Here is a 27886-nt window from a genome sequence, read left to right on the forward strand (position 1 = left end):
TAAAAGCAACCATTGAACGGAGCGTCTCAGGACATTTATTTGTTCTGATTACAAGGCTGGGGGTGGGGCGCAGCGGAACAGGACTTGTTAGGGGTGTGAGGGCTGGCTTGGCTGGAGGGGCTGAAGCAGCAGGGGTTCGAGTGCAGGGAGCTGAAGAGCACAAACGTGCAGCAGCTGAACTAGGAGGAGAGGTGTGAGGGGAGGGGTAAGCAATGCGGGGGCAGCAGGAGCAATGGCAAAGGTTGAGGCCCCAACGCCCCCCATCCCATCCCATCCCCAGATCCCTCTTTTTTTCCCTTAAGTTAAAAAACAATTCCTTGAGGCAGTTCAGGCGACAAGGAGCAGAAGTCACAGGTTGGAGAGCCGAGTCTGCTCTGGCCAGCAGAGCCAGGTTCTGGCCTGACAGCGGCTCAGGCCTCCTCCGCCGTGGCATCGATGCCCGCGTACGTGAAGTTCTCAAACAGTGACATGTTTACGTAGGCCTGGGGAGCAGAGCAAGCTTTAGTGGGGGCCGGGGGTGCTGGAGCGCCTGGCTCGGGGGTCCTTGACGTCCACGTGGTTGGGGTAGGTGAAGAGACCCTGCTTTGCTCTGGAGACTCAGGGCGACCTCAGGGCACGGTGGTCCCCACCAGCCCAGAGCAGCAAGGTCATCCGACCACAGTTGCAGGCTCACGTGAGAGATTTTTTTTTTTCTTTTCCTTGTGGCATATGGAGGTTTCCAGGCTAGGGGTCGCATCAGAGCTACAGTGCCAGCCTACACCACGGCCACAGCAACGCCAGAGCCGAGCCCTGTCTGTGACCTACAGCACAGCTCACAGCAATGCTGGATCCTTAACCCATTGAGCAAGGCCAGGGATCGAACCCACATCCTCATGGATCCTAGTCAGGTTCGTTAACTGCTGAGCCACGAAGGGAACACCGTGCGAGAGATTTTGACACAGCTGTTAGATAGGAGGTTTTTCCTGCCCTCAGGCAATAAACTGACTGTGCATGCGCTCATTCGTTCATTTCCTTATTCATCTATTCATAAGACTATTTTTGATAATTTACCCATTTGTATGGTTATTTGATCATTTCTTCATTCTTAAGATAGTTTAATAATTTCCGTAACTATGTTATTAATTAAGTCACAGGAAGAACTCTTTTCACATTACTCATTTAGATGTATTTGTTCATTTATAGTTATTTGAAATTCATTTATTTATATGGTTATTAGATTCAGTTTGTATTGATTATATTTAAATTTTTTATTGACCTTTGCTGATTTACAATGTTGTATCAATTTCTGCTGTATAATAAAATGATTCCTATATATATATATATATATATGGGACACAAAGCTAACCTATATATATATATTATGAATATATATATATATACACTCACATCTGGAAGTTCCTGGGCCAGGGATTGAACCCAAGCCCCAGCTGTGACAATGCCAGCTCTTTAATGCACTGAGCCGCCAGGGAACTCCCTGCACTCCTTTTTTAGTATTCTTTTCCCCTATGGGTTATCACAGGACGTTGCATGTGGTTCTCTGTGCTGTGCAGTAGGACCTCGTTGATCGAGTCAGTTATTTCATTACTGCTTATTTGGATGATTATTGTATCATCCGTCCACTAATTCTGTTCATTCATTCATTCACTCCGTTCTGTCTCATTCATTCATCCATCCATCCGTTTGGCGAGGGGAGGGGTGGGTCCTAGATGAGAATGGGCTGATGGCCCCAAGTAGAGGAGGACAGGCAGGGAGTCTGGGACCCAGGATCCAGGGGAAAGGACTGGCTGCTGAGGCTGACTTTACAAGGGTCTAGCATCCAACCCATTGAGAGCTGGAAAGGGGGGCTGCATGCCCAGGCCTGGCCCAGCTAGGCTGCAGCTAGTGGGGGGGACAGGGACCCAGAGGCTCCTGTTAGGAGACCCTCCCAGTCTCCTGGGGAACACAAAGGTGCTGCCCCGCGGCCGTGAGCTTGGTGAGCCCCGGCTCCGTCACCCCAGTCTCCTCACCTTCCTGGCTTCCAGCATTCGGCCCAGCTGCAGCGCGATCTGGGCAAAGGGAGGTCGCTCGTAGGGACGGTCCCGCCAGCACTGGCGCATCAGCTCGTACCTGCCAGGGGGCAATTGCTGAGATGAGCGGTCGGGGCGTTTGGCGGGGCGGGGCCGCGGGGCTCAGGGCTGCGGGCACTCACACTTCATCGTCACAGTTGCGAGGCTGCTCCATGCGGTAGCCCTGTGGCAGCTTCTCGTAGAGCTCGGCGCAGGTCATGCCGCAGTACGGGGTGCCCCCTGTGGGCGGGGCCAAGCTCTCTCAGCCCCGCCCCGCCGGGGCGGGGGCGGGCGAGGTGGGCGGGCGAGGTGGGCGGGTGGGGGAGGGGGACCCTCTGCGGAATGGGGGGGCGGTCAGGGACTCACCGAGGCTCACGATCTCCCAGAGGAGGACCCCAAAGGACCAACTGAAATGAGGAGGGTGCACTTAGTTACCTTCCAGGCCCCCAGGCCCAGCAGCTTCGCGTCTACCTAGCCCAGCGGCGCAGCCCGGCCCAACCGCGGCCTGTCTGCTCTGCAAGGATCTGGCCTTGGCCAGCTCTTGTCTCTGCTCCAAGGAGATTCCTTCACGGCCCTCCCAGGATCGAGATAATCATTGCTCGCATAGCTCACATTTGTACTGAATACTTACCGTGGCCCAGGCACTGATCCTTTCATGGATATGTTAATTCGTTTAACCCTCACACCTGCCCAGAGATATAGGTGCTATTATTATCCCCATTTTACAGATGGAGACAGGGAGGCACTGAGATAGTGCCCAAAGTCACGCAGGAAGTGACAGAGCTGGGAGGCAAACCCTGGCAGCCTGACTTCAAAGCCCTGGCTCTTAACCGCCTCTTACACTGTAACAACACCTGCACAGATAAGAAGCCGAGAGACCAGGGTGGGAGTTCTCATCATCGGGGGAGAGAAGCAGGAAGTGGGCAAGCAGTGGTCAGAGGGATGGTTGGTGTTGTGACAGTGAGCCAGGCAGGCCAAGGGCTTGGGGCAGAGCTAGGGCAGGCCAGGTTCCCTGGAGAGAGGGGCAGGGGTGTGCCAAGGTGGCCACGTGGAGGAGGGAGTGCCGAGAGGGCGTCTTGGGGGTCGCCCTCTGGTCGGTCCTCAGGTGGGGTGACCTGCCCTTCGGAGAGGAAGGTGGGAGCATCCTTCCAGAGGTGTCTCCATTCACCCAGGCGTTATCTGCCAGCATTCTCAACCTTCTCCAAGGTATCCCTCCGACTCTTAGTCAAGCACAGCCCTAAACCACCTCTACTCCCATCCCAACCCTGAGACACCTCCTGAGACAAAGCTTCCTTCCAGCCGGCCCCCCGTCTTCCCACTCATATGCTGGGCATGGCCAAGGTATGGCCGGGACCCATCCGTGTCACACCTGTGTCACACCTGGAGCACACTCTAGGGATGGCCAAGTCCTGCCTTGGACTACCTGAGACATGTCACACCTAGAAGCATCCTCGGGGACCCAAACCCTCCCGCCCTCCCCATCTCACCCTCCCCCCACTCACACGTCACTCTTGGTGGTATAGACGCTGTAGTTCAGGGACTCGATGGCCATCCAGCGCACGGGGAGACGCCCCTGGGAGGGAGTGGGTTTGAGGGGTCGGGTGAGGAGGCAGGGCCTGGTTAGCAGGTTGTCGGGGGCAGGGCCAGGCGCAGGCACCGACGGCATGAGACTCACCATCGTCTTCTTCACGTAAACCTCCTCCCCTCGAGAAAGGCCGAAGTCTGCGATCTTGGAGGCCAGGTTCTCTCCAACCAGCACATTCCGGGCAGCCAGGTCCCTGTGGATGAACTTCAAGCAGTGTCAGAAGTCAGGGAAGCCTGAGATGACGAGCAGGCTCTGGTCTCCAGGGCCGGCGAGGGGTCCAGCCCCATGGCTGGCTGCGTGGGGCCCTCCATGCCTTTAAGGAGCCCCTTCCTCTTCTTCCCACCCACTCAGACCTCATCCTGGGTCAGGGACTCCTGCCTAAGAAAAGACACGAAGCTGGCTGTCATCCCTTCCTGCTGGTGACCATGGCCATGGCCAAGTTCTGGCTGGATCCCTCTCCTGGGACAGCAGTGCTTTTCCCCAGTGACCACACTACACCTTCTACTCTGGATGCTCCTGGACCCTGTCGCTTCTGACCTCTCCTCCACCCTGACCCCAGGGATGAGAGTGGAAAGGCCCTTCTCTCTCAAAGGGACCTTCTCCCTTGAGTTGCAGGCCCTCCCCCTGGGCTCCCCGCTTCTTCAGAGACCTCTCTCCACCTTGGCTCCTTCCCCTCTGCTTTCAAAGACATTAGAGGCTTAACCAACTTCAGAATATGCCTCCTCTCAGTCTCACATCCCCTCCTGCTACTGTCGCCTCTCTTTTCCTTCAGGCACGGTGTCCTTGAACTTGGGCTTGGGCCTCCCCTGTCTGCTCCACCATCCAGATTCTCCTGGTGAGTCTCACCTACTCCCTGGCCACTAGCACCACCATCTGTGAAGTGGCAGCTCCCAGACGGTTGTCTCCGGCCCAGGCCTCCCTCCTGAGTCCTCGGCTGGCATCTACAACCGCTAAGCCAACACCTCCACCATGACGACCCACGGATGCGTCCAACGCAACACCTTCTCCAGACTTGCTTCTCATCCTGTGTTCTCTCACCTACTCGCCCGGGCCAGCAACTTGGGGGGTCACATCCTTCTGTTCACTCCTCAATCCCACATCCAATCAGAGCCTGCTGATTTTAGCTCCCCAAGTCGGCCCTCGGGTCTCCCCTCCTTGCTCTAGTCCACCTTCCCCCAACACACACGCACACACACCTGTTTCTCACTCAGGTACTGCATGCCATTGGCAGCATCACTGGCAAAACGCAGCAGCTGCCGGGAGCTGAGGGTGGAGGCTGTTCCATGTTCCCGGGCAAAAGCTGGGTCAGTTTCCAGAACGCGGCTCTTCCGCAGAAAATCGAGCAGGTTCCCATAGGGGGCATATTCGATAGCGATATACAAGTAACCTGGGAGGTGAGGGGTATGGGGCGGTGGCTTATACTCGGGCAACTTAGGGTGGCAGCCGGCACCCCATGGCACTAGGCACGGAACCTGACGCACGAAGGGGAGTCGTTCGTGACTTTCCGTGTTCTGAAGCCCCGCCCAAGCTACTGATGTGGAGGTGACAGCTGATGATGCGGCTTGGGTAGAAGGGGTAGGTGATGACTCGGGGTCTCACCTCGGTTCTCACAGGCTCCCAGAAGGTTGATGATGTTGGGGTGATGCCCCAATTTGCACAGTACTTCCAGTTCTCCCGCGAAGTCACGATGGTCATTTTCAGAGGCGTACTCTGTGTAGATAAATATCACTTTTGCCAGAAATAGCGCTAGAGAAAAGGGCATGGGCTGCTGAGGGCTGGGGTCAGTTGCCAGGGGGATCTGCGGGGCACAGGAGGGGGTCCCGGCTGGGGCGGGGCCACTCCCGGCGGACCTTTCAGCATCTTGATGGCCGCGTTCATCTTGAGCCCGTCCTTCTTGATCATGGCCCGGATGACCTGGCCGAAGTTGCCCTCCCCAATGAGGTCCTCAAAGGTGATGTCCTCCCACTCCAGCACCGGGTAACTCAGGGGCTCAGGCGGTGGTTTTGGCCGCCGGGTCAGTGTCAAGGTGCCTGAGCTGAACTGCAGGATGGTCTCCTCGCCCTTCATAGGATGGGACAAGAGGGCAGACAGTCCATAAAGAGACGGGGCAGCAAGATGCACAGACAGGCAAGGAGCGAGGCCACGAACGCACGGAGACCCAGACAGAGGGCACCCTGGTGGCCAGCCAGGGATAGACAGACAGAGGACGCATACTGAGACAGAATCACATGAGATGGAGCTGCAGGGGGGCCGTTGGGTGGACAGACGTCCACATGCAGCAGCCGCAGCCGGGGATCAGGTGTGGGGGCTCTGGAAGAACAAGGAGTGGGTGAGCCTGCCAGAAGCCATGACATGGGTCCATGGAAGGACGCTCCTTCTAACATTTACAGCAGAAAGGAACTGGAATGAGCTCTCGTGGGGAGCAATGGGCTTCTCATCACTGTGCTGACCCCACAACAAGGCGTTGGTTTTGTCGTCAGCGATGCTCTGGAGGGGATTCCAGCCCAGGGCGGAGGCACACTGTACACTGGTTGAGCACCCACTCCATGCTAAGCCCTGAGCTGCTGGGAGCCAGGGGCAGGGGTTTTCTTTTTCACTGCAGCAGAAATAGAGATTGCCACTGTCCACTCACCTCGGCCACCCACAGCTCTCAAACCACCTGAAACCTGAAGCCTAACAAAGAGGAACACCTGCTCCCCCACCTGTGTCAGAGCTGGGCCACCTGGGCCGGGCTGATAGCAAGAAAAGGAAACAGGTGAACCGGACCACAGGTGCGGCCCATGGGAGAACCAGAAGAAGGCTTGGGACAGACCCGGTTGGGGGGGGGGCTCCCTATGTGAGCTGCAGCCCAGCTTGATGGGCGGGGGCTGAGGACACAGGTCCTTGGATTCGCTCGAACCGTGGACAGCTGAAGGCGCAGGCCAGCGTGCACATGCTTGTTTTAGTGGCGGCCAGTGTGCAGGGGCACCCGTGAGGGGGACACATGGACATGTGCGGGTGGGGAGCACAAGCAGAGGGAGCCAGGCGTACCTACGTGGGGGGCACTCACAGGGATATACAGGCACACTCACATCCGGCGTATGCGTTCACACGCACGCACACCTGCACGCAGGTGCAGAGAGCGGTACATCCCGATATACATTACGGGCTGCTTTTCCACTGCTTCCCTCCACATTCGTCCCGTGACCCTCCCCCACCACAGCAGGGGCTGCTTTCTGCACACACTGACCTCAGAGGGAGGCCAGCGCAGCGGGGAACAAGGAGGCCGATTGAATCTCTGAATCTAAAGGGAGTTTTTTTTTTTTAAAGGCAGGGCAGAGACAATAGCCTGGGACACTAGGCTTTTCTATCACAAGGATCAGCCCTTGAGCGAGAAGAGGGTTTTTTTCTTTGAAATGCCAAAGCCTGGCTGTAAATAGCAGGAGCCCAGGCGTGGAGAAGTAAGGGCAGAGTTCAGACCTTAAGTGACCACATTCGGGACGATCCAGAGGAGAGGGAGATGGGAGGAGGTGACCAGATGAGGGGAGGCCGGGTCCCTGAAGAGGAGCCAGGACCCCCACCCCCACCCCCACCCTTCAGTGTGAGCCTGCGGCTGGAGGGGCATGGACCACAGAGGAATAGAAAACCCAGGTTTAAGGGAAGCCAAGAAAAGTGGAGGCCGGGCGTCTTCTCTCAAGGAGGGACAGGTGAAGCTGCAGGCCCGGCTCAACGTGAGGGTACAAACAGCGGTAGGAGGGGCTGCAGCCATGGGTCTGAGGGCCACAGAATATGCTGCCCTCTGCAGGGGACAGGGAAGCACCTCGCAGGGAAGCACCTCGCAGGGAAGCACCTCGCAGGGAAGCACCTCGCAAGGAAGCACCTCGCAGGGAAGCACCTCGCAGGGAAGCACCTCGCAGGGAAGCACCTCGCAAGGAAGCACCTCGCAGGGAAGCACCTCGCAGTCTCCCCAAGGAGGCCCTGGGATTTGCAAGGATGGAGGCTGGATGAGAAGCCGCAGGGTGGGAGTTCCCTTAGTGGCTCAGCGGTTAACGAACCCGACCAGGATCCATAAGGATGTGGGTTCGATCCCTGGCCTTGCTCAGTGGGTTAAGGATCCGGTGTTGCCGTGAGCTGTGGTGTAGGCTGGTGGCTACAGCTCCGATTTGAGCCCTAGCCTGGAAAGTTCCGTATGCATGGGTGTGGCCCTAAAAAGAAAAAAAAAAAAAAAAAGCAAAAAAACATTGCCTGAGTGCCCTGCTGGCAGGAGGCCACAGGAGGGCTGAGGACCTCAGACAGGGATGCGGATGTGTGCACATGGAGGCTGGCTCGCAGGTGCAGGAGGCCCTGCCAGGACAGAGGCCGGCATGAGCCCAGGTGCTCCCCATGCAGCACAGGCTCCTAGGCTTCCTTGAGCCCTGGGGAAAAGGGGGAGAATTCTGAATCGACCGTGGTGAAATGTGGACATCAATGAGGGATTCTGAACTGGGAATATGAAACATTTCACCACTGGCATAACTGGCCTCTGAGTTGAGTTCGAGTCTAGAGAAATAAAACGATACATTGCTCCCTGTGCATGTTATTGAGCGTGGTGTGACATATACACACATATGCCCCTCACACACACACTCGCACACACACTCGCAGTGTGTACCTAGGTGGAAGCAGAGAGACACAGAGTGTGCACACAGGGGCCCGGCAGTGGGCACAGAGGACTGACCGATCCCGACTGGTAGGTGAAGGTGCGTCTGCGATGCAGGCAGCTCCTGCGGATGCACGCCAGGGTTAAGAGGGCAGCCAGGATGGTGAGGCAGGTGGCGGACACCGAGCCCACCACAGCCAGGACCAGCTGCGGATCCAGGCCCTCTTCCACGGCCTGCACCTCCTGGACGGGACGCTCGCTCTGCAGCCCTGGACATGAGAAGAGGGCAGATCACAGGGACGCCAGTGTCAGGAACTCAGAGGCCACCGTGGGATCACGCGGAGGGAGAGGTCAGAGATCTCAGCACAGGGAGGGGCGTGGAGGTCAGGTCTAGGGCCCGGTGGGTTGCTGGCATGACACGTGCCATTTCCCCAGCGCTAGGATAAGGGGTCATTAAAAAGGGAAGGGTCAGGGTCCCTAGTACCGGCCTTGTGTCACTTGTTGGGAGGGGCCGGGGATGCCCTGGCTCCGAGGCAGGGCATCAAGCGGCAGGGAGAGCACGGAGCCCGACCGTGTGGCCGGGGGGTCCCTCTGCACCCCGCCCTCTCACCGTTGCCCAACGTGGACTCCTCTACCACGTTGCTCCAGTCACCGGGGCCCTGGACGCTGGCCCGCACGCGGAACAGGTAGCGCGTGCTGGCGTTGAGGCCGCGGACGATGGTGCTCGTCTCCTCGGGCCTGTCCACGTCCATCCACAGCGGGTCTCCTGAGCCCCCGGCCACCTGCACCTCCACGATGTACTTGGATATAGGCCCAGCCGGAGCCTCTGGGCGCTGCCACACCAGCTGGATCTCCGAGTCTGAAAGCGCCTGGGCGTGGAGGTGTCGGGGGCTGGGGGTCCTGGGGAGATGGGGGTGGGAAGGCAGATGGGACCAGGCTGTGTGGCCGCGGGGTCAGAGAGAGTCCCTCTAGCTGTGTCCCCGGCTCTGTGGACCCCGGAGTGGCAGCCACCTGCCAACCTCCTCCTGCCTCTCCCGATGGCCTCCTTCGCCCCTGAGCTTCCACTTCCCCGGTTCTCCCTTCATCCCAAGTCTTCCCGGGTCCTCCGCACATCTTCCCCAAGTGCCATGTGCTCCACGGCCCCGCATCCTCGCCATGACACCTGCTCTCCACATGAGCCCTGACCTCCCGTGCTCCCTTGTCCTGCAGGCTCCTGGTGGCCTGGACCCTCCCCTGTGTCACCTCTGCCTGACATCCTAGGTCCTCCTTGTGCCCCTGTTTTCGTGCCCTGCGTTCTCTCCGCGTCCGTCCGGGCTCCCATAACCTCCCACGTCCTTCTGGGTCTCCTGTGGTCCTGCGTCCCCTATCCTCCCGTGTCTTGAGCCCGCCACCCCTTCCCGAGCATACCGCTGGGGGGCAGAAGCACGCGCGCAGGGGGTGAGGCTGGGCCCAGGAGGGTACAGTGGTACAGCCGCACGTCCAGCTGGTAGTGGGTCCCAGGCGTGAGTCCCGTCAGGAGGGCGGTGCGGGCCTGGGGGGACGAGACGTTCTCCCGCCGCTCCTGTCCCCGGGCCCCGTCCCACAGGCGCAGCAGGAAACCATCGCCCACCAGTGGCCCCGGCACCGAGGGTAAGGACCAGCTCACTCGCAGCCGGTCGGGGCCCTCCACATGCCAGCCCTCTAGCCGTGGCTGCAACAGGGGCTCTGGGGCCAGAGGTCAGGGGTCAGAACGGTCCGGCGGGTCCCTGGCTGGATGGGATAGTGATCCCCAGGGTACAGCGGGGGGGGGGGGGGGGACACCCCTCAGCGGGAAAGGCAGGGGCCCCTGGGGTGGACAGGACTTGACAACCCTGCGTGCACAGGACAGTAACCCCTGGGGGCGGGGAGAGGGATGGGTCTTGGCTCCTCACCAGGACAGTCGGTGGTCATGAGGGCGGGAGGCCCCCAGGCCCCCTCCCCGCCTTCCCCTGGCCGGTTCAGCTGCGCGCGGACGCTGTAGCCTGTCTTCGGCCTCAGGTTCACCAAGGTCACGTTCTCACTGGGGTCCACTGGGGGCGGGGCGTGCAGCACACTCTGCTCAGCCCCAGCCCCCTCCAGAAGCCACCACTCCCCCTTCAGCCCCTCTCTCTTCTCCCTCCCTTTCCACCCCCTCTCCCCTCATCGCTACCTGACACCCCATCCTGCCCCAGCCCCCCCTCGCCCCAGCCCCCCTCACCCACGATGGTGGACCAGGCCATGGTGCTGTCCTGGGGCCGGTAGTGCAGGCGGACGGAGGCGATGGGTCCGTCCCCAGAGAAGGAGACCAGCGGCGAGACCAAGAGCTGGCGGCTCTGCTTGGCCAGGAGCCGGGGGGCGCTCAGGGGCACTGGGGGCACTGCCAGGAGACTTGGGGTAAGGCAGGGCCCAGACGGCCCACCCGGTCCTCAGAAACATGGGGGGCTCTGTGCTCCGGGCATCGAAGACACTTCTAGGTCTTGGTTTAGATCTCGGGACCCCCTGGGCTGCGGAGGGGTCAAGTTCAACAGATGGCCAGAGCGGCCAGGGCCTGCAGGGACAGCTCGCGGCACAGGGACTCAGCAATAAGGACACGAGGGGGTCCCAAGAGATTTGTGTGTGTGTGTGTGTGTGTGTGTGTGTGCGTGCCTTTTTGTCTTTTCTAGGGCTGCACTCGCGGCATATGGAAGTTCCTGGACCAGGGGTCTAATCGGAGCCGTAGCCACTGGCCTACACCACAGCCTCAGCAACGCGGGATCCGAGCCGCATGTGTGACCTACCCCACAGCTCAGGCAATGCCAGATACTTGACACAATGAGTGAGGTCAGGGATCGAACCCTCCACCTCATGGTTCCTAGTCGGATTTGTTAACCACCAAGCCACGATGGGAACTCCCCAAGAGATTTTTTTTTTTTAATAATTTTTTTATGGCCACACCCATGATACATGGAGTTGCTGAGCCAGGGATTGAATCCAAATGGCAACTGCAACTGACACTGTAGCTGCGGCAACGCTGGATCCTTTAACCCACGTTCCTGGGCTGATCAAACCGCATCCTGGAGCTGCAGAGACGCTGCTGATCCTGTTGTGCCACAGCAGGAACTCCTGCAGTTGGATTCTTAATGCACTGTGTCACAGCGGGAACTCCCAAAAGATGTTAAGTGAGGGAGTGCCATGGCCAAACAGGGGCTTGGGGGAGAGCACCCCGCCCGTGCAATGCAGGGATGGACAGAGGGGTTGAAACCCTAGGCAGTGTCACCTTGCTCTCTGCTCCACCCTCGTCACTTATCACTCTCTCAATTTAACAAAAAAATGTAGGGAGTTCCCGCTGTGTTCCAGTGGTAATGAACCTGACTAGTATCCATGGGGCTGCAGGTTCGATCCCTGGCCCCACTCAGTGGGTTAAGGATCCAGCACTGACATGAGCTGTGGTGTAGGTTGCAGATGCAGCTCAGATCTGGCGTTGCTGTGGCTGTGGTGCAGGCTGGTGACTACAGCTCCGATTCAACCCCTAGCCTGGGAACTTGCATAGGACACAAGTGTGGCTCTAAAAAAAAAAAAAAAAGGTAGCATGTAATGAAGTACCTGCTTTACCTGGAGAGTTTACAGGCATGGCCTCTAATTCTGACAAGTGCCTTCAGGCAGGGCTCATGCCCATCTTAGGAATGATGAAACTGAGGCATAAAGACAAGGAACAACTGGCCTAAGGACACACGACCAGGGTTTGAACGAGGTCTGTCTGACCAGGACCACTTAAAATCGGTCCATTCTCCCCCCAAAGCTTCAGTGTGCCTGCTTGGCTCCCTCACCGGGACCACTGCCTTGACCTGCCTTAGCTTTTCTCCCCGGATTTTTGCATTAAAGCCTTAACTGGTTCCCTCGCCTCTTCCAAACATTTTCCAGACTGATTTTCTAAGAGGAATGGATGGATGGGCAAACGGATGAATGGGGCAGTGGGGCGGTGCGGGGGGAGGTCGAGGAGGACGCAGGGGTGTGGCTGAGGTGGGGGGAGAAGAGAGGCGTCAAGCAGGAATAAGCCCATCGGGAGGAAGGGCTGGTCTGGAGGAGACGAAAGTCCCACGTGGCGCCCACGGAGCCCCAGGGCCTGAGGCTCATGCATGGGGTTAGAGGTCCTGCAGGTGGCTGGGCACACAGGGGGCTCCTGAGTCACGAACCACGTAGCGTCCTCGCTGACTTCAGAACCAGACCTCCGTGACCATGGAGGCCCCACCAAATGAGTCTGGAGCCCAGGAGAGGGGTCCGGGCTGCAGGTCATACTTGGGAGTTGCTAAGGAGCAGCTGAAATCTTAGGATAGATGACGTTTTAACTAATGACAGCAATAAATGTCAACATGACACTGAGCACAGACCCTGCGCCAGGCACTGTGCTAAATGCTTAAATGCATCATTGAATTTCACCTTCACAGCAGCACCTATCAAGGGAGTGCTAATATCCTCATGTGACAGAGAGACCAGCCCCGACGGGGCTACGTAACTTCCTTAGGCAGTGGAGCTAGAATGTGTGGTGAGGATTCAAAGCCAAGTTGTCTGTGTTCAAAGCCTGGGAAGAGAGCGCAATGAAAGGCTGGAGATAGGACCCTGGGGCCACACGGGTACTCCCTGGTGGCGGAGGGGGCGGCAGAGTAGTGGGAGAGGGAGGGGAGCAGACTGAGACTGAGAAGAAGGGAAGGTGAGCCGGGGTGGGGTGGGGTGGGTGGGAGTCAGGAGCACAGGGAAAGAGGAGCCTGGGGGCCGGGGGGTTGGGGGGTGAGTGTCCAAGGCTTGCAGTGCTGGAGAAGTTGAGGGACACCTAGACCGGGGTGGGGGTGCCCTGCTCTGAGCACTCCCGGGCACTGGCAGCTCCCTGCTTATTTGCCAGGAAGCACCGCTGGGGAATGGCGCAGGTCACCCTCTGAGCTGCCCAGCCCCAGGCGCTCCCCTGTTCTAGCACTGAGTGCCCTGCGGTGTGACCCAGGGTGGCAAGTGGAGAATGTGGCATGCCAGGGGCAGAGTGACAGGCACCAAGAGTCTGCAGGGCTGGCTTTTGGGGACGTAGAGAGCAGAAGCATCACCCTGGCAAGGCTGGAGGGGGTCCCACTTCTGGGGCACAGGATGCACTTTCAGATGGGACTGAGCTGTGCTCCAGCCTGGGCACTGCCTGGCCAAGGCCTCGGGGTGATGGTAAGCCCTCCTCTCTGCCAGGGCTGTGACCTTCGACACCCTCGCCCTTCCTGCTACAAGGCCCGGACGGAGCGGGATCCGCTCGTGCCCGCTCTCGTGCCCGCTGTCCACCCTCCGTGCCTCAGGACGCACTCACCTTTAACACTGACCCTGAAGCGTCGGCTGTCTTGGCCACCAGACGTGGACACGCGGCACTCCCAGAGCCCACTGTCCTGAAGAGCCAAGCGGGGCACCTCAAACTCGGCTGTGGTCCTATCTGGCTCCACAATGGCCTTGGTGGACTGCAAGAGACAGGGGAGGGGACAGACCACTGAGAATGTGCAGCGTGGGGCAGGCACAAGTGTGTTTGTCCAGGCTGATGAAGGGACAGAGGCTGGGTGGCGGTGCCCCGACCATCAGCCTGACCCCAGTTGAGCGGTGCTTATGCCGGTGGGCAGGGCCTGCAGGAAACCTGGAGGGGCGGGGGCCGTGGGCTGGGGCGGCGGGCTGACCGGGAGCACCGTGCCGTCCGGCTTGCGGAGCTGCATGCTGCCCCGTCCTGGGAAGGGGTTCCCCGCGGCCGCACAGCTGATCCGGGGCGTCGTCTCCAAATTGAACTCCAGGTCTGAAACCATGTCCAGGATCTGGGGGATCCGGTCTGGGGAGAGAGGCCACACTCATCCTGGAGGCCCGGCAAGGGCAGACGTGTGACCGAGTTCTGCACCTTAGCCGAGGCACTATTAGTGGCCCGTCACCCAGGCCTGAAGGCCAGTGAGGTCCTGGGTGACTCCTCCAGGGCCCTCGGGCCACCTCTGATGGCCCCCAAGTCTCCCCCAGGGCCCTCCACCTCCTCCTATCCTCCCACCCCAAGACCAGCCCCCCCACCAGTCTCACAGCTGGGACGCGGGTTCGGGCCTGGATGGTTCTGGGCCCTGCTACAGAGCCTTTCGTTTCCCCTGCTTCCATGGCCCACCCAGCAGCTGGGCGCCTCTCTCAATCACGTATGTGACAGTCCTGTGCCTTTCCAACAACTCCTCGCCAGCCTATCATGGTAAGCGCCAACCTTATCTACAGCTTGCCATTCCAAGGCCCCTTGATGTGACCTCTCCTGACCCCCAGCCTCGGCTCACTGCACTGTCGGGTACCCGGGCCCAAGCCCTCAGCCTCCACCCTCTGCCCAGACTCTCTTCCCAGCCATCTTTCTCCTATCCTTCATATCCCATCTGGGATCACGCCTCTTCCCAGAAGCCCTCCCTGATCCACTCAGCCTGGTTGGGGGCCTCCTGTGGATTCCCCGCTGCTCTGGCCTGCGGCCCATCCCTAGGGACGATGTGGGCTGGGGGTAAGAACGTCCAGACCACGCGCTTCCTGGGGGCGGGACCTCGAGCCGGGAAGATGCGGTGTCTGGCGAAGGCTGACCTGTTCTGTGGGATCTCAGGGACCCATGTGCTCATACCTGACTTCTCGCAGTGCATTCCATGCCACCCCGAGGGGCAGACGCAGCCGCTGAAGCGGTCACAGGTGCCGCCGTTCTGACACTGGCACTGGAGGCGGCAGTCGGCCCCAAAGCGACCTGGGGCACAGGCTGGGGGGAGGGGCACGGGTCAGGGGGCAACGAGGGCATAGCTGGGGCCTGGATAGTGACAGGCTGGGTAGACAGGGCACCGGTCAGGTGAACAGGGGACCGTGGAGGCCTTGGCGTGTGAGTCAGGGCCCGCCTGAAGGGTCAGGGTCGAGTGTACAGATGGCTCTCTGGGTCAGGGACCGTGGAGGGTGAGTTCGTCCATACCTTCCTGGCACTGGCTTCCTCTCCAGCCAGATCCGCAAGAACAGCCATAGGGGTCCGGGAGGCAGAAGGTGAGGCCCCGGCAGCCTGATGTGCCCGGGCACTGCTCCTGGCAGCTCTGCCCAAAACGGCCCTCTCTGCAGGCTAGAAAGAGAGCATGTGGGTGGAGGGGCCTCTGTTGGGCCCCAGGGTGCCAAACCTATTTGGCACATTCACCCTGCAAGCTCCAGCCCCACGGTCTGTCTTCCCCCAGCCAGGCTGCCTCTCCTGCCCAGGTCCTAGCACAATCCTCTCCTTACCCTGCTCACAGCGGGTACCAGTGAATCCAGGGGGGCACACACACTCGCCGTCCTGGTCGTGGCAGACACCTCCATGCAGGCAGCCTGGGCATTCCTTGCTACAGTCTTGTCCCCAGCGCCCTGCTCCACAGCCTGCGGGAATGCGCTTTCAGCCTCCGACCCCCGCCCACCTGACCCTTACTATTGAGGGCAGGGGCAGCCCCAGGGGCCCAGGAAGGATCCACAGGAAGTACCCACCAGCCACCCAGCCTCCCCTCTCATCCACCACCTCTGCCCTCTGCTCCTGACCTCGCACAATGAGCCGAAAGAAGGCACTGCCCAGGGGGCTGACTTCCAGGTAGGTGGCACTGTAGATGCCGCTCGCTGATGGCTGCACCTCTGGGAGCTGCAGGAGGAACCGCCCGTCCTGGGCCTCGTGCCAGTCCAGGGTATAGAAATAGGATCCTGGGGGCATAAATGGGACAGGGGCCTCAGCATCCCATGAGAGCTGGTGTCCCCTCCCTCTGCCCACCTCTGCCCAAGTCATATCAAGGTGCGTCCTGCAGAGCCATCAGACCTGGGGCTGGGCACCAGCCTGTACCCAAGCCAGCAAGCTGGGAGGCATCCTCTTCTCCACGCACCACGAGCCACTCAGGACATCACCACGTCCTGTGCAGTCGTCCCCCCTCTGTCTCCTAAAGCTCCACTTCTCTCCGCACCCAAGGCCGTCACGCTGCTCCTCGCCTCCCGCAGCATTGCGGGCGGTCTTTCTGCCTCCAGCCTCCCCGCCTCCCACCTGTCCTCCACTCAGCAGCCCAGGAGGTTTTTCTCCCACAGACTCCTTGGCCCCTCCTCGGCTTAAGCTCTTCCATAGTGGTTCTCCATTGTCCTCGGGACAGCACCCGACCCCTTCGCACCTCATTTTCACCATCTTGGCCACTGCTTAGACCTCTGGCCCCCACACCTCTCCACACCCTGCCTGATCCTAACCTTCCTGAATTCCTGAATTCCTTGTATTTCTAGAGCAAACCTGCGGTATCTCACAGCTTCCTGCCTTTGCTCTTAGAGCTCCTCCTCCTGGGCCGTTCTCCTCCTCCTCTTTGTGTGGCTAATTCCCAGGAGCCTTTCCCTGGGGGGCCGGTGGACCCTAAATATCGGGGTCCTTGTCCCTGCCCTCCCCCTTCCTGCCTCTCTGCTCCAGAACGAACAGAGATGCTAGGGCACGCGGGGTCTGCCTGACTCCACATCTCTCATCAATTCACCGGCTGGAGCTTGGAGACAAACCCCTTGGCCCGAGAGGAGCCCTGGGACACAAGAGGCAGCCAAGGGTGTGAGAGCTGAGGCAGGAATCTTGGGGCAACACAGGAAACGGCCTCCTCCCAAGTCTGCCCAGGCCCCGGCACGTGTCTGAACAAATCTCAGGAAGAGGCCGAACCTCCCTTGCCTGTGCTGGGACGTGTGACCAGGTCTCTTCTTCCCCACGGGGACTGCAGCTCCCGGCCAGGTGGCCTAGGTGACAGCACCTGCCTCACTCTCCCAGGGGAGAATCGAGGGTGAGAGGCTAACATGGTGCTGATTTGGGGGTGATCGGGATGGAGGCAGCTGATTGTGAGGCTGCGGGTCCTCTGGGGACAGGAGGGGGACAGCTCAGAGCTAGAGATGACCCCATGCAGGTGCTTCCCACCGATCTGGTCCAGGAGAGAGGACACGCGCTGGAGGTTGGCCAGAGAGGGTACCAGGGGGAGGAAGGCCGGTGTCAGGGGCCACAGCTGGGAAATGCCGAGGGCCACGGAGGTGCTGGGGTGTCAGCGGCATGCAGCTTTCGCTGCCCACCCACTTCGGATGCCCCCCTCACCGTTACTCTTCCAGAGCACATCTGTCTGCTTCTCCTTGCGCACACGTGCCGAAAGCACAGCCGTGTCCCCCCTGTTCACCGTGTGTGTGACCTTGTCCGGGAACAGGTGCGCTGCGGGGAGGGCGGGGGGAGCGGAGGGGGCGGGGTCAAGGGCAGCTGGCCCCGCCCCCTCCACCCCCCGCCCCGCCCCCGGCGCGGCCAAACGCACCTCCCGGGCTGTTGTGCACGTAGAGGACGCGCGTGCGCCGCGGCCCCGCGCCGCCCACGCAGGAGAAGACGCCCACCAGGTCCGAGGGCTGCGAGAAGCCGCGCAGGGTCACCTGGCGCGAGCCGTTGCGGGCCAGGTGCGGGGGCTGCCAGGGCCGGGGCGTGCGCACGATGCGGTCGTCCTTCTCCAGCAGCAGCGGGGGCTCCCAGGCGTCCGAGCCCCGGCTCGCCCCGGCCTCCCCGGACACGCAGGTCAGGAAGAAGCGCTGGGGCTCGGTCAGGCGCAGGTCGGCCAGCAGCGTCAGGTCCACCGCGGCGCCTGGGCCGGGACACCGGGCTCTGATCTGGCAGGGTCCCCGCTCCCCCCTCCTCCCTCTTTGCCCCCCCACGTCCGTCCCCCTCCCTTTCTGCCCCTTTCCCCTTCCCGGCGCACTGGCCTCTTTCCCTCAAGCCTCTTCATCCTAAAAGAACAAAAACAAAAACAGACCCCCCTCTCTGGCCTCCTCATCCCCTCCCTTCTCCTGCCAGATGGCTTCCCTTTCCAGCCCAGCCCAAAGAAAGAATGATCTATGCTCCCCGGCTCCGTTTCCTCGCTTTATTCCTGGCAGACCCCTTTCCTGACCTGTCTCTGCAGCCGTGCAGCATCCAGCGAAGGGGAGCCGCCGTCCCTGCCCCCCACCACTAGGAGAGCCCCAGGAAACGGAAGTGTCTTGGAGGGACCCCCTCCTCTCACTTGGGAAATCTAGACCTGTTTACTGGGCTGGGATGGAGGGCGGGAGGGGCAGGGTTCTGCAGCCACGTGGTTGGGGAGCAGAAGGGAAGAGAGCTCTGGGCCCAGCAAAAGGCCAGAAGCCGGGAGGGCAGGCCCTGGGGCATACTTGCCCCCCCCCCTCCAACACACACGCAGACACCTTGGTCTTTGCCTCCCAAAGAGCTCCCAGGCCAATGGGGAAAGAGATGTGGACATGCAGGGCGCGGTGGACGAGCGCAGAGAAGGGACACCTAGCCCATCATGGGGGCGGGGAGGCAGGGGATGAAGAGGTGCCTCCTGGGAGATGTAGCTGGAGGGTCTTCAAGCTGAGTGGGAAACAGTGGGGCTGAGAATGGGGATGGCGAGAGGTCAGTGGGAGGAAGGGCAGTCTAGGCAGAGGCTGCAGCCTGAGGAAAGGCATGGAATGAAAACTGTCGTGGTGTGGACAAGGGGGTTGTCCAGGCTCAGTGTGGCTGGGCACACAGTGTGAGGCAGCAGCACAGAGGGACCAGGAAGGGCTCCTCAGCCCCAGGATGGATCCCGTGCCTTCCCAAGCCCTTCCTACTCTGTCCCTGCCTGGTCACTGCCAAGTGGTTTACATGCTGCTTGGCTTATCAATGGGTATTCCTTGAAAGCCGGCCAGGAGTAAATGAAGCTGGCGTTTGCCGACTGCCTGATCTGGGCTGAGCACCTCTTTGTCCACTGGATCCTCACAGCCTCCGAAAGCGAATGTCTCCCCATCCACAGAGGAGGTGGTAGTAATTATTGTTAAGGCTCATCTCTTCCCCCAACTTTTCACTATCACTTCTTTTTTTATCTTTTTAGGGCCGCACCTGCAGCATATGGAGGTTCCCAGGCTAGGGGTCGAATTGGAGCAGCAGTTGCCGGCCAACCAACCGCACAGCCATGCCAGATCCAAGCCGAGTCTGCGACCTCCATCACAGCTTACGGCAACACCAGATCCTGAACCCACTGAGGGAGGCCAGGGATCGAACCCTCATCCTCATGCATACTTGTTGGGTTCATTACTGCCGAGCCACAGCAGAAACTCCCACCATCACATCTGAGTCAGTATCCTTGGGATGCTGGACCTCTCAGCTTGGGCCTGTGTTTCCATCAGCATTCCCCAGACCTGCTCCTCGCGGCTCCCTGTCTTCGTAGACGGCAAAAGCCATCTGTGATACAAGCTTTGGAGCCACCTCCTACTCCCGCTGTCATAATAATGAATGTTTACGGGAGGTCGATTGTATGCCGAGTCCTTTACCCGTGTTGTCTGATTTTATCAGCCCAGCTCTCCTGGGAGGTGGCTGTTATTATCCCAGTTTTATAGCTGGCGAATGAAGGCTCAGACAAATAACGTGCCCAAGATCATGCAGTTAATGACTGGCAGAGCCAGGCTGTGGACTCTGAGGTCCACCCCTCGAAGCACTGCACTGGCTGCCTGGTCAATTACAAAATTCCGCAAACTCTACTTCCTCAAAGCCTCTTGACTTCATCCCCAGCTCCAAGCTCGCCCTCGTTAATTAACCCTCGCCCTTCCTCCCCTGCACTGTCCCCAGATGGCCACCCCCCCTTCCTCAACTCTCCTCCAGAGTGATCCATCTAAGACCTCGTGACTGGCTGGCTACAACCTTCCATGGCTCCCCATTGCTCTCAAGATGCAGTGCTTGCTCTAGAGTCCCCTTGCTGCTCACACTGTCCCTCCTGCTGCATCCCCCGCAGGAACCTTCTCTCCCGTGCGCTTCCACGCCTCTGAGACTTGCATCTATTGTTCTGGCCGCCTGGAATGAAGATCGCCCATCTCAGCCGAGTCTTTCCAAATCTCTCATCGTCTCCTAAGTAGCATTGGTGGTATAGTGGTGGCATAGCTGCCTTCCTTGTCACCTCCTGTCCTGAGACAGTAGGCTGACTCCTCACAGCTCCTCTGGAGCTCCCTGTGTCTATCCGTGCGGCCCTCACCCCGTGGCTCGTGTCCCCTGCTGTACGGTTCTAATCCTCTTTGGGCAGCTAGCCACTTGCTCCGAAGCCCTTACCAAGCGCTCTGTGTAAATCACCCCCCTTAAGCCCCTGTAACAGCCCTAGGAGGGCAGCATCATCGAATCTGTTGTGCAGATCTGGAGGCTGTCTGCCTCTCAGCTACTGGCCTGTCACTTAGCACAGCTCCTGGAATCTTGTTGGCCCTTGAGAAATGTTTGTCAAGCAAGTAATCGAGTGAGTGTCACACACTGAAATCTTACTGGGGCCCGGAGACCCCATGCTCCCCACTGATGTTAAAATCTGATGCAGTCAGTCAATGGCTGCTCCCCTCCCCCAAGCCCTAGTGCCCGCCTGGGTTTTCCACTTTTGAGCGGGTCAGGGTGTGGATGAAAGTGATGGCAAAAACGGTAGGGTTTTCTGTGTGTGTGTGTGTGTGTGTGTGTGAGAGAGAGAGAGAGAGAGAGAGAGAGACAGAGAGAGAGGTAGGGGGGTCAGGTTCTTGGGGGCTGGATGGCAGGGAGGTTTGGGGGAGACTTACCAACATGAGAAGCCAGGAAGAAGATGCGGAGCAGCCAAGGGGGTCCCAGCCAGACCATACTCCGGAGGCTGGCCAGGCCAGCCAGGACAAGCGGGGCCCACGGTCAGTCACTCTGGGGCTGGCTGCGCAGCCTGTACGGTCAGTGCGTGTTGGTGTGGGAGGAAGAGGAAATGAGTTAGCTTGGGTGGGAGGGGTGGCAGGGGAGACGGGTGGGGAGGACCTGTCCTGCTCTGGGCCTCTGGGCCCCCTAGACCGGCCCCCACCGGGCTGGGGATGGGTGTGGCCTGGAAGGTCCTGGAATGGGGGGGGTCCCTTGAGGTGGGGGAGGGTGTGGTAAGGGCAGACCTGGGGACTGTTGGACTGGTTCTCTTCCCCTCTCTCCCCACTGTCCTCAATCTTGCCAGCGCGCAGGAGGCAGGAGGCAGGAAAGGGAGGAAGCCAGTGGCTTCCTCCTATTGAGACCGAGTGGGGGAAGGATATTGTCCTGGGGTCTCCCCTCCCCCACCACATGCACACGCTGACTCGCGTGTGCACCCAGGACACGGCTACATGGCGGTCCTGGAGAGCGGCATATATGTGTAACACAGGATCTTTGTGGTTCCAGGCATGTGCACAAAGGAACAAAAGAACTCACATTCAGGGCAAAAAAGTCCCTTTGATTCTGTCTTGAGGAACGCTCTCATTTCACAGATGGGAACACTGAGGCCTGCAGGATCTGAGGGCTTTCTGAGGTCATGGCGAGGATGGGACTTGAACTTCTGACTTGGTGGCTCCTCAAGGGCTCGTGCTAAGCAGAGCAACAGAATGCACAGGGGGTGGGGTGAGGCTCTTGCATGTACAGCCTGTAGCTTAAGCCACTAACAGAGGCTTTAGCCCATGGCCTGCCTGATTGTCATTGTCCCGGGCACTGGGGCAGCAGCGGCCCCGCCCAGGAACTGCCCTGAGGGCTGACAGCAGCCTGGGAGCCATCCCAGCCCCTTGACAAAGGCGCCAAAGCCCCCTGGATCTTGCCTCTTTTGTGTCCCTCTCCCTGTCCTGGCGCCGCCGTACCCCTGGCAGTTCTCAGAGCAGGACACGACCTGTGGGGACAGAATGCCTGCTGGTGGCAGGGTGGCGGTGGGGTGTCTGTCCTTGCGGGAGCAGAGGGAGACCATCACATGTTGGGGGCCGTCAGATGGCGGGGCTCGCCTGTGCAGACTGTGCCTCCTCTGGCCTGGACTCGAGTGGTTGGAGTACGGTGACACCTGATGCCAGCTTAGGTGACTGGTTTCCACATCCTCCCTTTGGGGCTGGGACATCTTTCTAGTCTGTTCCTGGCTGAAGGCCAGATGCTCCTCTGGACCCACCGGGCTCTAATTCGCCGTCGGGGGAAGCTGGACTCTAATTCACTGTCAGGGGAAGCTGAGCTGGTTTATGCCTGGGGGTCTTCTCAAAACCCCTGAAAACTCCCGGCAGGGACCGTGGCTCCTGGTGAAGCGTGATAAACAGAGCAGGGGAGACCCCACCCCGCCCCCACCCCCACCCCGGAGGCCTGCAGACACTCCCTTCCTAGATGCAAAGCTGGGGAGAGCTTTCTGTGGACAGGACTCAGGTGGAAGTGGGGCCGTTGGTGCCTTAGTCTTCAGCTCATCTTGGTGCCAAGAGCCTTGACTCTGGCATGAGCAGGAGCTGGAAGACGCTGGGGCAGAGGACACGTGTGTGGGACTCCCCCCGGGTTCTGGGAGAGCCCGGGGGGCCTCGTGTCGTTTTGCATACAAGCAGAGAGCACCTGGGCAGCGTCTGTTCCGGAAAAGGACAGATACTGACACAGGTGCTTGCTGGGAATGACATCTAAGGCTCTGTGACACTGTAACATGACCGAGACGGCCGTCCCAGCTGCCCTCCCCACCCTCACCTGGAAAACACAACTCCGTGGTAGTGATTTGTAGACACACACAAGGCGCATCTTGCAGCGTTTGTCTACAAGGATTTGTGTTCCAGTACAGTGTCCTCCAAGTGTAGAGGTATATTTTTACATGTGTTGAGATTATGTTGCGAGTAACTTAAACAGCATCTGTTTACCAACAGCGTGTCACAATTGAGCTCTCACTGCACAGACAGATTTTGAGCGGGTTGTGTATACAGCTGCTATTGCAAAAGGAATATTTACACCATAACGTATAGCTTAAAGTCTCAGTCCCTGGAACGCTACAGGCCAAGAATTACGTTAATTCGGCTCTGCGGTTCCACACATCGTGACCTCAACTCTCCAATCCGAAACAAAGCTGATAATGATAGAGCTAAAGCAAAGGGAATTTATTAAAAAAAAAAAAAAAAAAAAGCAAGAATAGCAGCATGATCAACGCCACACAAGGTTAATCATTCCTGCTGCCGAAGCTGCCTTCCTGCAAATAGCGGGCATTCCAGCTCTTGGCACGTGGGCACATACAGGAGTTTTGCCAGCTCGCCAGGGGTTCAGGGCCATCAGGCCTCCTAGTGGAACTCCGAAGCAGAGATTTTTATAACTCTCCATGCCACTTTACTTTCCAAATGCCATTTTTTTTTTTTTTTCTTTTTAGGGCCACACCTGCAGCATATGGAAGTTCCCAGGCTGGAGGTCGAATCAGAGCTAAAGCTGCTAGCCTACACCACAGGCACGGCAACTCAGGATCCGAGCCGCATCTTCGACCTACACCCCAGCTCACAGCAATGCCGGGTCCCTGCTGAATGAAGCCAGGGATCGAAGCCCCATCCTCGTGTCTGTGAGGATACAGCTTCAATCCCTGGCCTCACTCAGTGGGTCAAGGTTCAGCCGCTCATCAGATGCGTTTCTGCTGTGCCACGGTGGGAACTCCCCAAACGCTAAATTTTAGACGCCTTCAATTAGAGTATTGCTAGTAAGGAGCCTCAGTTGGACCTTTCCGAAAAAAGAAAGGTGCTGAAATTAGTTATCGTGTGCCCATAACAAGTGAAAAAGGACGTGTGATTTTGGACTGTCCAGGACCCAGTGCGGGGGGGCAGCCTGGTGCCCACTGTGGGCCCTGGAGCTAAAGAGATCTGTGTGTCCTCCATGGTGTCAAGGGCTTTTCATGATCCTGAGAATGGCTATATATTTTTCACAGCTAATTTACAGTTTGGGGGCTGCAGGGTTGGAGAAACTGTCTGTCTTGGTCCCTTGGGTCTGCCATCACAAAATACCGCAAGCTAGGTGGCTTATAAACAACAAATGTTTATTTCTCACAGTTCTGGAGGCTGGGCATCTGCGGTCAGGGTGCCAGCATGGTCGGTGAGGGTCCTCTGTCAGGTCACAGGTCCTTATCGGGCCGAAGGGCAGGGGCGCGCTCTCCAGCCTCATTTATAGAGGTACTAAAGGCAGACCTTGGAGATACTGTGGGTTCAGCCCCAGGCCACTGCAATAAAGCGAATAACACAATAGTGAGTAACACAAAATGTTTTCGGTCGCCTCAGTGCATATCAAAATTACGTATAGGCGTCCCCACTGTGGCGTGGCGTCTCTATAGCCCCAGAACCCGGCTTCCATCCCAGGATCCGGCATTGTCATGGTCGTGGCATAGGTCTTAACAGCGGCTCAGATCTTCTCCCTGGCCTGGGAACTCTGCATGCCACCGGGCAGCCAAAAAAGGAAAAATACTTTTTAAAAGTTCCGTTTACACTATACTGCGGTCTGTTAAGTTTGCAATAGCACTATGTCTAAAACTTGTACATGCCTTAAATAGGAAATACTTTATTGGTCCATCATTGTAATCATTTTGCTGTTGGAGGGTTTTGCCTTTGATATTGGCGGCTGCAGACTGATCTGGGCTGTGGCTGCTGAAGGCTGGGGTGGCTGAGGCAATTTCTTAAAATAAGACAACAATGAAATCTGCATCAATTAACTCTTCCTTTCACGTGAACTCTTAGAGGCCATTGTAGGGTTATTCATTGGCTTATTTTCAATGTTGTTGTGTCTCAGGAAATAGGGAGGCCCAAGAAAAGGTAGAGAGATGGGGGACTGGCCAGCCAGTCAGTGGAGCAGTCAGAACACACAGCATTTAGCAATTAGGGGTTCTTATTGCGGCTCAGCAGGTTAAAATCCCAGCATGCTGTCTGGGAGGATACAGGTTCAAGCCTTGGCCTCGATCAGTGGGTTAGGGTTTCTGGCATTGCCACGGCTGTGTAGACTGCAGATGTGGCTCAGATTTGGTGTTGCTGTGGCTGTGGTGTAGCCTGGCAGCTGCAGCTCCCACTTGACCCCTAGCCTGGGAACTTCCTTCTGCCGGTATGGCTGTAAAAAGAAAAAAAAATTATCAATTAAGTTTGCCATCTTATATGGGTGCAGTTCGTGGTACCCCCAAACAATTATAACAGTAACGTCGAAGGTCACTGATCAGAGGTCACCATAACATAAATAATAATGAAAATGTTTGGAAAGTTGTGCGAATTGCCAAACTGTGACACAGAGACACAAGTGAGCAAATGCTGTTGGAAAAAATGGCACCGATTGACTTGCCTGATGCAGGGTGGCCCCAAACCTTCAATTTGAAAAAAAAGGCAACATCTGTGACGCACAATAAAGCAAAGCACGATCAATGAGGAATGTTTATAATGTCGCTCTCATGACCTAATCACTCCAAAGGCCCCCACCTTCTAGTACCATCGCACTGGGCGTTAGGGTTTCCATGTTTGAAGTCTGGGGGCCACACGCATCCAGGCCATGGCACAGTCCTCTAGGAGCAGGTTAACGGAAGCAGGGTTTTCGCCCTTATTTCTGTGAATAGCTGTCCGAGTGCTGCCCCACCGGCCTCATTTTGAGTAGCATTGATCTCATGGGGTTGGGGAACACATGGCTGAACTCCGAATCAAGGTCTAAATATGGGAATTACTCATGTCCCCCACTTTTCACTTTAAGTCACTTCGCTTTTACAAGAGACTTGCGTTTTTCGGACCGAGAGAAATCCAAGGAGGAGTTTTGCTTTCATGCTAAAAGGTGAAAAGTGAAAATAGCATCGAGCATTTGTTTTGCAGGGAGTTATTACCGAGGCAGCTCACCCCCGGAGCAGCTAGAGGGCTGGACCCCCAAGCTCCTTCCTCTGAAACTGCACTCAGCATCTCAGCATCAAGCCACCAGCACTTTGAACTGTGTCTGTGAGCAGCTTAATCTTGGCTTGTTTTGTGCACCCATTAGTGAGAGGTGTCCAGAATGGTTGCTTCTTTGCTTTATGCCATTTTGGCTTCAAGTTTTCCTAGGAACGCTCTCCTGTCAGAGAGCAGGGAGACCCGTGGAGCATTTCTGGGTTATGGTGGAGTCTGTGGTGTGGTGCAAGGAGGTGAAGGCCACAGGAGATGACGAAGTCCAACAGGGGTTTGGAAGGGTCATTAAAAAGGACCCCCCCCAATCATTCAGAACACACTGTGTCTTTGCATAGATGCAGGCACATAAAACCCTGCCCCGGGCATTTCCAAATGAAGCCTTCCCGACCTCTGTACCATCTGCACATCGTCTGCAGCACATCAAGACTCTTAAACTACCTCAAAATGGAATTCTGTTTTTCCTACAGAGCGATTCTAAGCTTTTGGGGGTGGCGATGGGAAGGACAGACCTCTGAATAAAGGGGGCAGGTAGGGTGGCTGTGCTGGCCTCCTTTGCCATGTATGACCAATGGGTGTCTCCCTTGACCCCTGGGTGCCTAGAGGACCCCAGCCCATGGGAGACCTGCTGTGTTTGCTTATTTGGGGCTGGGGACTCCTTTTCTCCATGTTGAACCATCCCCCTTCCCTCCACCTGGCCTCTCCCATTCTCTTCTGTGAGCGGAGGCTGGGACGGGGGAAGGAGAAGAGTTGAGGGGACGGGGAGCAGCAGATGATGCTGGAGAGTGGCTGGGAGGCTGGGTGGGAGCTCCCGCTTAGGGAGGGCTGGCCAGCCAAGGCCCCACTTAGTTTGTACTTTGGATGGTGGTGGTCCTGGGCAAAAAATCCCTTTCTCACATCCTAGGTTTGTTTGTTTGTTTGTTTGTTTATTTTGCCTTTTTTTAAGGTCGCCCTGCAGCCTATGCAGGTTCCCAGGCTGGGGGTCGAATCAGAGCTATAGTTGCTGGTCTACACCACAGCCACAGCCACGTCAGATCTGAGATGCATCTGTGATCTACGTCAGCTCGCGGCAATGTTGGATCCTTAACCCACTGAGAGAGGCCAGGGATCGAACCCACAACCTCGTGGTTCCTAGTCGGATTCGTTTCCGCTGTGCTACTACGGGAACTCCCATACCACCTTCTTTGAAGTCACTATACGCAGCCCACACTTAAGCACCGGGACTCTCCCGCTCTATGAGGCTTTATCTGCAAAAATGAATCAGAATTCTTCTGAAAGGGAGCTATGTCTTCATTCTCCAGCATTTATTTATCTAGTCAATCATTTGTTTATATCGCTGTGAACTCACAGATATTTATTTCATCCTTTGGGTTGTAATCCAATACTACTTATTTTCTTGCTCAAATTGTTGCCGCCATGGCTGGTGGGACTTCTTTCAGTTGGTTCCCGTGTTCCTTTGACAAATCCCCACAAGCGTTACTGGTGTTTTAGGCTGTCATTTGTTCTTTAACCCTTCCTTACTTCCTGGGCGCACAAGATACTCCAGGCTCATCTTGCATATTTCCTATGCCGTTTCTTAGAATGAGCCCCCTCTCCAAGCAGCCCTGGTTGTTTGTTGAGAATGATATTAGAAACCAAAACCTGGGGGACCCCTAGCCTGGGAACCTCCATATGCCGAGGGTGAGGCCCTGAAAAGACAAAAAAAAAAAAAAAGAAAGAAAGAAAGAAAGAAAAAGGATAAAAGGGGCCCTCAAAAGAAAAGAAAAAAAAGAGAGAGAGAGAGAGAGAAGAATGCAACTGCAGAGCTTGGGTTGCTGTGGAGGTAAGGGTTCCATCCCTGGCTTGGTGCAGTGGGTTAAAGGATCTGGTGTTGCCACAGCTGTGGTATAGGTCACAGCTGTGGCTTGGATTTAATCCCTGGCCCACGAACTTCCATATGCCATGAGCGCGGCAATTAAAAAAAGTTAATGTTACTGGAACACAAATAGATCAGTGGAAGAGAAACATCCAGAAAGGGACCCAAAT

At 57.6% G+C, this 27886-nt stretch overlaps 1 protein-coding gene across 8 annotated transcripts; it reads right to left on the reverse strand.

Moving 5' to 3' along the window:
• On the reverse strand, positions 13-27604 carry TIE1 (tyrosine kinase with immunoglobulin like and EGF like domains 1). Of its 8 annotated transcripts, XM_021096883.1 has the most exons (25): positions 21140-27604; positions 20795-20925; positions 19974-20060; positions 17530-17847; positions 17322-17432; positions 15776-15931; positions 15488-15619; positions 15192-15332; positions 14859-14987; positions 13915-14060; positions 13560-13704; positions 10464-10622; positions 10159-10296; positions 9656-9779; positions 8859-9148; positions 8327-8517; positions 5481-5691; positions 5230-5340; positions 4827-5017; positions 3721-3834; positions 3548-3618; positions 2412-2452; positions 2189-2285; positions 2007-2106; positions 13-482 (listed from the first exon to the last, which is right to left on the reverse strand). In XM_021096883.1, the coding sequence occupies exons 2-25, from the start codon at positions 20850-20852 to the stop codon at positions 411-413; spliced, it is 3333 nt and encodes a 1110-aa protein (XP_020952542.1). In that variant the 5' UTR covers positions 20853-20925; positions 21140-27604; the 3' UTR covers positions 13-410. The 8 variants fall into 8 exon arrangements, with proteins under 8 accessions (XP_020952542.1, XP_020952544.1, XP_020952548.1 ...); XM_021096885.1 differs by lacking the exon at positions 19974-20060; XM_021096889.1 differs by lacking the exon at positions 19974-20060 and having other exon boundaries at positions 9640-9952.

This window comes from Sus scrofa, chromosome 6, assembly GCF_000003025.6.
Source record: "Sus scrofa isolate TJ Tabasco breed Duroc chromosome 6, Sscrofa11.1, whole genome shotgun sequence".
Lineage (NCBI taxonomy): Eukaryota > Metazoa > Chordata > Mammalia > Artiodactyla > Suidae > Sus > Sus scrofa.